Genomic DNA, 9,235 nt, shown 5'->3' with positions numbered 1-9,235 from the left:
AGTGTGAGCTGTGTCTGCGAGGCCAGGACTGCTGCGGATATTCTGGCCTGAGCAGAGGTTAAATGAGAGCACCTGAAGACTGAGCATGATTTATTCATATCAGTCCCACAGAAGGCTAAGTCTTTTTAAATGACAAGAGCATCATTCATGATATTTGCAGTGCCACCATGTTGGCTGCTGAGTAAACAGCTGGCACTGATTCTGTCATCTTGTTTACAGGAGGCCTGCAGGTACTTCCAAGAAAATCTCTGTAGCTTTTTGTCTTTTTAGGATTCTGGATCATTTAGGGTGAGTTACAGCTCATCTATATTTCATTTTTCAATAAAATTAGATCAAAATGGTTTTTGGGTTTTTGCACACAAGAAACCTGGTTACAGTGAGAAAAAGGCTCAGGCAGGACATCAGGTAACATGCTGCAATAGTCTTGATTACCTCAGTTTACATGCAACTGGTTGGCAATCAGATTTCTCTCCTACCAAGCAACTGCCACAGTGGGACTGTCCTCCTCATGAATTTTTGTCATGCAAATGAAGACTCTTCAGTTTAGCCTAACCCTTCAATCCCTGATGATGTCATCAGGGTTAAGATGTCAGTAAGCACTGAACAAAGTCCAAAGTGTGAGATGTTGATCATAGCACAGTGTCTGAAACCCCATCTGACAGGTGCTGTGTCCCACAAATATTCTAACTTTCTGAGAACCAGAATCTAACAACCATGGCCACCTCATACAGCGATTGATACAGGTGATACAGGTTGTGTGGAGTTGTGAAAGTAATCAAGGTTTGCACTTTTTTCCACTCTTCAAACAACTACTTCTGTCATTTTCATGTGAACAGCTGAGTGCAACACCATAAATGTTTTTGAGGAGAAACTGTCCAAAGAGCTTGCTGTTATCCTCATTTGTATGATTCATTGCCTCTGACACCTCTCTGTACAGACTACTTGGTTTCAAGAATACCCCTACTGAAACCTCGACTTGGGCTTGGAGACTAGATTTTTAGCAAAATCTACATTACAAGCTGGACACGCAGAGTTGGAAAGACTTGGGAGTTAACCAGGCAAGAGACTGTCTTTAGCAGAAAAACGACAGCAAAGACAGTGCTTTGTTCATATTTACTTTACAGACACCTCTAGTGGCAGCGCAGATTATGTCTGTCAGAGGCAGAAGTAGAAGTGTGACGTTGTTACATCACTGCAAAACATCTTAGGGAAGAGGTCAGGGTGGAGGCTTTTTTTGTGCTGGAACTAAACCATAACAGTGGCACATCATAAATTATATGAACTGTTGTAGCTGTTAAAAGAAATTGTTTAATTTTGCTTTTTATGTTAAATTTTATGAGCATATATTTTGGTATTAAAATTTAGTTTGATATGAATTTGTTTATTATAACTTTAGGTTGCATTTGTTGTAACGTGGGTGGGTTTTCACTAAAATGTTGGGTACTGAAACTGTGATTGCGATACAGTTTTTCGACAGTTGTTTATGGCATGAATGGATTTTTCATTTCATTGCTTTACGAAGCTAATTTCAAAAAATGTTTGTAACATTTTTCAGTGCATTAAACAAATGAACTTGATTTTTGTGATGAGTGATAGTGATGTGATGCGTAGGTCTTGAAAGTGAGTTGAAACCAACCACTTATTCAGTGCCCCCGGCTTTTAATGTTGAAAAGGTGACACATGAATCCTTTTTGTAACAGTCATTTGTGCCAGTCTTGGAAGGCACTGCCAAATGATGTAGTTCTACCGATAGGGACACTATCTCACTCTCATATGAGTCCAGTGTCAAAGTTCATTCTTGACCTTGGCAACAGTTGTTTTACAAAAAAAATTGTAACTCAAGGTCCACTTACCAGTTTTCCCCATATGCAATCAATACTTATTACTATAATCATAATTACAATGCTTACTATTTCCCATAAACACATGATTTTGTTACATGTAAAGGTGCAGTCAGGAACAGGTTGAACAAGGGGTTTTTCCATCCATTCTGCTTTGCCAAATAAGTATGCAGGAAGCAGCTTTATGTTCCTCACACCAAGCAGGAGACATCAGCTTCCTCCTCCCATCTGTCATCATCACTCTGTCAGAGGAGGTGGCACTCTGCAAGAGTGTACAAGTGCATAAATGCAAGACAAATCTGTGGGCAGAGAACTGAATTTTTACACCTATCCAGCTGACACTTTTCAGATATGAAATAGACCTTTGAAATATCATAAGAACTTTATTTAGTACCATATTGTACAGTGATTATGTACATGACTTCTATTTACACATGCAATACACATTCATTAATACATTTTGATAAATAAATAATGTCTGCCTTACTTGCATGCTGTTATGAACAATATACAGCTCTTTACTGGCCACTGCTGAACTATAAATGTGCCAACTTAAAAAAACCAAACACAACCATTTGGCTTGAAAGAAAAATTGACAAATATTTAAAACCATGTGGCACGTGGTGATCTCTTACTGTGGTTCTCAGCCTTTACACTGTGACTGACAAGTTTTCATCATAACCATCATAAAGCAAATGTTTCAACCAAAGCCCTGCTCACAGTGACGTTTTTAATCCTGCCATGTCTGTAATATGTTGGAAATTACGTGCAGTACTTCACCAAACAGAAATGATAATGGTGTCAATTAGTCTCCTTTCCTTACCTTTGCCTATCTTTTTGCTTCCTTTTGCTACAAAAGGATGCTGCAGTGGAAATGACTGATGTGATTTGGTAAGGAACTTTTTCTTTCAATAAGATCAAAACAATCTTCTGTTATGGTATGTTCTGCTTCAGTCATCCTGGTGTTTTGGTCAGTGAAATTAAATGAAACACCCCCAGTGAACATAGACGTGGCGGGTAAATTTCTATTTTACAAGGTGCCCAGGTAACATGGGTCCTATGTGAACAGAACATGGCGCAAAGAAACACAGGCAAATGCATAATGTTTTACATCATTTGGTGACAGTAGGGTTTATATATGGGTAAGGAATTTCATTTGTTTGGCTATATAGCTCATCTATAGGGCATTTATGTCTGCCCTCTCTTCTTTTCTAGCCTCTGTGCCACTAGCGTCTGTGACTCAGAGGGTTTTCCTGGTGTTTTCTGTCTATAGACTAACCACAGTATGTATCTACTGTATGGTAAGGAATAGTAAAGTTTCAACACCTTGTCATTTAACCAAGGCAAAATGACAATTATTTTGTTGGTTTTGAACAACAACATAACCAGGATAAACTATTGACATGATATGACAGCCTCATGAGAGCTTTAGCTGTTGAATGCTAACAAAATTACTTTTATTTAACATCATTAATAATAAATCCCGCAGTTATGTTCAAAATGACTCGTGTATCAACCACTGGCAGCTACACTGTCACAATGGGTTTTGATCAGAGATTTTTTTACCTGCAGTCTGAAAAAAAGGTGTAGGCTCTCTAAGGTGTACCCTTATAGAATCTTAAGGATTAAGACTTTAAATTGCAGAGGTGTGCAGATTTTACAGGCCATGTCAGTAGTAGAAACCACAAAATCTTAAAATATGTCCAGAAATCCTCAAGAATATGTTCAGCTTTTCAGACAGTGATGAAAGAAAAAATCTGTAGCAGTACAGATACTGATGGAACAGAGGCAAGCTAGGAATACTCTGGAGTCAGACGCCAGGGTGAAGTGTCCTTTTATCTGTAAGAACCAGTAAAAACAATCAGTTTTGATGTCTATTGCATAATGTTGCACAGAACACAGATGTTAGTTTGTTGCATACAGGCCACTCTGGTAACAATGGGAGGTGCGGCTGGCATGCAGATTCATATGGCACAGTTGTGAGAGGAACACTGATCTTAGTGTGTGAGTGTGTTAGTGTCATGGCCATCCACCCATCTACAACTTGCTGTTTGTTCCTGGAACACAGTTGCTCACCACCAGCAGCAGTTTAACTCTAATACGAATTAAATTAAAAACAGTCAATACTTGTGCCTTAAAAATATCCCCTTCTGTTGTCACCTCCAGAAGTCATAAAGTTGCAGATTGGAAGAGTTAAATGAAGGAAGACAGATATAGAATAAACAATGGACTGCAGCAGCTGGAGTCAAACAGCTGAAAAATTCAACATACTCAAACAGTCCACCACCTCTTGAGCTGAATCCCAGTCATACCAAACTGGCTTACAGTCTGCTGTCAGGAGCAAAAATGGTGTACAGCACTGATAAATATAAAGATCCAACCCACACTAAAACCTCTGTGCAGAGGTAAAGTCACTTACTAAAGCATCAATGTTTTGTTCTGGCAACCATGATCTGTGACTGCTGTGGGATTACTGATTTTAAATATCTAAACTTATTATTGGTCCAGAAGTATGTGAGGGTACATAATCGCCATGCACAGCTTGAGGCTCAGCCCTTACAGCAGACCTCCTCCCCCTTGTACGTTGCCCTGATGTCAGCGTTCAGCAGCCCCCTGCACTGAACACAGGCAGTTTGTGGGTGTTTATTCCCCGCGGCTCGACCCTCTATACAGAGCTGCGATTCTGCACCTCGCCTTCGCAGCACAACAGCTACCTTCTTTTCCTCATGCTGGTCTCCATGTGGCCCAGCTCCTCGTAGGACTGGTAGAAGACTTCCAGCTCGTGGCAGCCCCAGCCCCTCCAGACACACAGGCACCACTCCATGTTTTTTTTATGAAAGCCACATACAACTGTGTCCTTTGCCACTAATGCTGCCTCCTCCAGGATCCTGAGAGAAAGAGACAGAAGAGGGAAGAGTGAGGGATCCAAGGGAGAGATCGATTTGCGAAGGAAAGAGAGAGATGCAGTGTGGAGAAGGAGCTATAGTTGGTAGCACATCTCTGTGCACTGTAATTAGCTCTGCGTAGAAGCTAGTGGGCAGTTCTAGGAACTGGTTCCCTGGAAAGCCAGAGGATACTGAATGTACTGTAGGCACAAAACTTTCTATTTGTATAAGTGCTGGTAAAGAACTACATTCCAGCACTCCTCTGGCCTAAAATGTATATTCAAAAGCCCTCTCCTGGACACAAAAAATGTAAAATGGATCAAAGAGGAATCTTAAAGAATGGGACAAAGCAATCCACTTTTAAGTCACTTTAATTTATGAAGGCTGTGACACAGAGCATTTTGGGAGGAAGGAGGGCTTCTGGTGACCCTGTATCCTGAGCTCAACTACCCATGTATCATGCAGAGCAACCCTGAATTATCTTCTTCCATTGTTGTTTCATCTTCCCCAGGTGTATCATTATCCTCTCCTAGTGTTACTTCATGTTCTGTGATATACAACCTCATGATTACAAGAACAGGTGATGCTTTGCTCTGTGAAGTCACCAAGACCTATAAGACACATCAAGCCCACACGTGAGCTAACAGACAGATGAAATAATAACTTTAAGTTTAAGTTGTAACAAAATGAAACTGTTGGATTAGTGCAGCTAAAGAACAGCACAGCAGCAGCTATGTCATATGAATAAAGCCCTATGGGCTTGATGATCCCTCCTTTGACCTGAGCCATGACCTACCAAACGTGTCACCTATGTTACAGGTGCACCATGTAATAACTGGTTATTAAGGACCCTGTTTTGGGTGGTCCTTTTATTGCCTGCTGCTAAAAGGCCAGGCCCCTTTGTGGCTCACACAGAAGTCCTTTTTGCACAGGACCAGCTGCTGGCTGCTTTACAGGAATAATTACAGGCTCAACGATGCACCATAAGTACATGATGAAGGATCTTGCTAAGCTTTACTGAGGCGGTATCAGTAAATTAATATATAGCTCTTTGGCTTTTCCTCCCCTAGTGTTGAATGCTTTCAAGCATAACTGAGAATTGACTCTATCCAGGTGGAAGAGAACCCAATTTAGAACTTTCTAAGACCCTTTAATGTTACAAAGAATTGATTGCTAGACCATTTATTGGCAAAAGTAAGAAAGCCTATTTAAGACTTAACAAAGCAAATCAAAGTTTTTAAATGATAAGTGGATACAGGAAGAAAAAGGAAATCAAAAAAATCTTAAGGGGTTGGAAATCCATCTTCTTAAAGCAGATGCAAAATAAAACATTTATATAATAAACACAATGCATAACATACAAAAGTAAGAACCAAACCAAAGAACCAAGACCAGATTACCTGTACAATCTAATACAGAGGTCTGTAATTGTGTTAGTATGCTCACTTTAGTGAAGCACACTGTTACACTTGTAACTATTATTTTTTATTGTATTATTTTATTGTTACCAAGAATGTCCACATATGAAATATGAAGCATTATTAGATAATGTGTGCTTAGACTCAACTTTTTCAAAACTGTTTTAGTTTTTAAGATACTATTAAGCAGCCCTGCATTGAGCTCTCTGAACACAGAGCTTGAACTATCAATAAAGGTGGGGTCAGAAAATCCCTAGGTATGGGTATGGTATGGTATCCTATCGTACAGGGGCGTGGCTAAGCAACACAGGGGCAGGACCTCACCAGCCCTAGGGGTGGAGCCTCCTATTGCACAGTGGTCAAGCTCCTATTGCATGGTCAAGCAAATGGAGGTGTGGCCATATCCCCATGGGGTTGGAGCTGGATATTGGACAGGGAGCATGGCTGTGTAATCCCTGGGGGTGGTAAAATGGCATTTTCATATGTGGTACCTACAATGATATCATAGCATTTTGTACTGTGACATGAAACCACATTTTGCTTTGAATGTTGGCTGTTGTAACATCATAATATAGTTGTTTTGCTGTCTCTTTCTGCTAATTACAGCTGTTTTATAGGTAAGTGATATAAGTTCTGGGACTCAATGTTGTGAAATTAACATTGAATACTACCAGCCCTAAAATTATGGTTTCTAAAAAAATTCTTCCACCAAGTAAATGAAAAAAAAGAGACTCATGTGATCATACCATGCATGAGACGCTGTGGTCACACAGTCACTGAACACACACCGGCTACAAAGGCAGCGCAACATCACCAGGAGCCACGGTAGAGATGGAATGCAATGCAGCTGGACACTGTGGACACTGACCACAACAATAGTGCTCTGATCAGAAAATATGCTCACCCCAAAGAGGAACATCCAGGTGGGCTGAGGACAGCAATGACACGTCCCCTCAACTGATCAGCGTGCAGCTGCATTTCGATGACCATCACATCTCCTCCACGCCTGCAAACCAACAACACACATACAGACACAGTGACTGTGTGCATATGAATCTAATATTTCAGTAATAGTGTACTTAGTTGCTGGAAAAAATTGCACCAGCTATTTGAGTTCAAAATTTGCTTAGTTAAAATATGAGTCTTTACTAAGTAAAAATGTTTCCATCACTTAATTCAAACACTAGCACAAACTCATTCATACATAGAGATTTGTTACTAAATATTTATACTGACCTGCTAATAACAGCTGAAACTGTTGTGTAGCTGACTCAATCAATGGCCAAAACTAGCCAATATATGTCTCATTTAGACTGAAATGAGTATGTATAGGTGGTATTAAAGCTGCGAGCAGTGATGAATGGGCTCTTGCACCTCGCACACAGTGGAAGAGTGGCAGCTGTGGAATTGTTACTGGAGGTCTACTAACACGGCTCTGAATTTTCAGGATCATCAGGCATTATGTGAATGGGTAAATTATTATTTCCTGTGTGCAGTACATGGCACTGGAGATGACTTACTAGAAATTGTATATACATTTGATCAACTATGTGTCATTTAGGCCTCACTTCCTGTTGCCTGTAGACAATACTGCATAAGTGAAATATTAATGAGCAATACATTTACCAGAGGGCAACTGACATGGATATACATTTTAAAGAATATTGGACATTGCATGCAGAAAATAACTATCACTTCCTGTGTCCACTCTGTGGCGCTAGAGAACACCCACTAATTATAAGACAGTATATATGAAAGGTATGTATACATTAGATTGTTTTTTTTTTTAATTCTGATAATACAATTGTACATGAGTATATTTAATACCTATAAACATATTCACCTAACACTACTCACTGCAGCAACTTTGTCTTACTGACTGACCTTGTGGAGTGCTCAATTGGTCAGCTGTGTTTTGTACCTGGGGATCCACAGAGTTCCATTCACTGGCAGCACAGTGAAGGCTTGCAGCTGAGGCGTTGTGGGGTTCACAGTCTCTGCAGTTTCCAGATCAGACTCAGGGTTGGTGGATGTCTGCTGGTTCTGGTCCCTGCCCGTCTCCTCCGGTTCTGCAGGCAGCGGCACACTACTGCTGCTGGCTAATGAGCCAGCTGTGGGGCTGGAGCAGTCTGACGCCAGTGGCTCCAGGGAGCAGCTGGATGATATGGAGCAGTAGTCTATCAGTGAATCCTGGTGGTGGAAGATCTGAGTGCCTGCCTTCTCACTGTAGATCAATGTCACTTCTCTATTGGTCCATTCCAGCTTCTCTTCTTGATCCGTGGTATTGAGGTCAGTGGTTGTCACCGTGGTAACCCTTGAAGGACGCTGTACAGTGAAGACGTCCCGTAGAGGATTGCTGTCTCCACAACTGAAAGCATGACATGATCTCAAAAGCAGCCACTCAAATCAAAACCCAATTACATTTCAACTGAAGAAGCACAGCTGTGAGTGCCTGACAGATACAGACTGCATAATAATGAAAGCTGTGTTTCATTCTTGTTCCTGTGCAACTTTCTAATTAGCATTAGTAACCCAATCTGAAGTAACAACAAGGACAATATCCCTTCAAATAGACATAGATGGGGAAGGTCAGAGACAGTTGTGCATTGCTCTGCAGTTGAAGCTAACATCACTCACTGTCAGTTTTATTTGTACAGCTCAGTATCACACACAATGTCTTTATGGGCTTCACAGACCCACACCACAGATGTTTCCAAGCTCAGCCCAACTCTCCAGAAAGACAAATCAAGAGGAAAAATGGAGAAACCCCCAGAGAGGCAATTTAGAGAAAGACCCCCCTTCAAGGACAGCAGTGATGGAGAGGAAAAATTACACAAATAAGAAATTGAGAATTAGTAAGCCCACTAATAGGTTTATAATACTAATATCAATATACTACGTATATTAAAATTGAGATTTTCTGGCTCACTTAACTGGTGAAGATGGAAATGGAGCAATGAAAGTGCTGGCTTCAAACCATCCCTTTAGTTGACATCACCTACAGTCTGTGGTTTACAGAATTCACCCAGGTGCATGCTGCCTTGTCTTCATTGTTACAAAGAGACTGAGCAGGGGTGTTCAAACTATATCC

General features: G+C 40.7%; 1 protein-coding gene across 3 annotated transcripts in view; it reads right to left on the bottom strand.

Annotated features, from left to right (window-relative positions):
• Positions 1–1,736: 1,736 nt before the first annotated feature.
• lrrk1 (leucine-rich repeat kinase 1) overlaps positions 1,737–9,235 on the bottom strand; it is a 164,577-nt gene continuing 157,078 nt past the window's right edge. The window contains exons 37-40 of one of the 3 annotated variants that reach the window (XM_044345163.1): positions 8,066–8,512; positions 7,049–7,150; positions 4,556–4,729; positions 1,737–2,103 (exon numbers count right to left, since the gene is read on the bottom strand). In XM_044345163.1, the coding sequence (XP_044201098.1) occupies positions 2,079–2,103; positions 4,556–4,729; positions 7,049–7,150; positions 8,066–8,512 (748 nt within the window). In that variant the 3' untranslated portion in view covers positions 1,737–2,078. Of the gene's footprint in view, positions 2,104–2,204; positions 3,681–4,555; positions 4,730–7,048; positions 7,151–8,065; positions 8,513–9,235 lie in introns of those variants that run through there. The other 2 variants (XM_044343906.1, XM_044344439.1) reach the window with 2 other exon arrangements.

The sequence above is a fragment of the Thunnus albacares genome, chromosome 1 (assembly GCF_914725855.1).
Source record: "Thunnus albacares chromosome 1, fThuAlb1.1, whole genome shotgun sequence".
NCBI classification, from domain to species: Eukaryota; Metazoa; Chordata; class Actinopteri; order Scombriformes; family Scombridae; genus Thunnus; species Thunnus albacares.
This window is presented reverse-complemented; position numbering and strand designations above follow the sequence as displayed.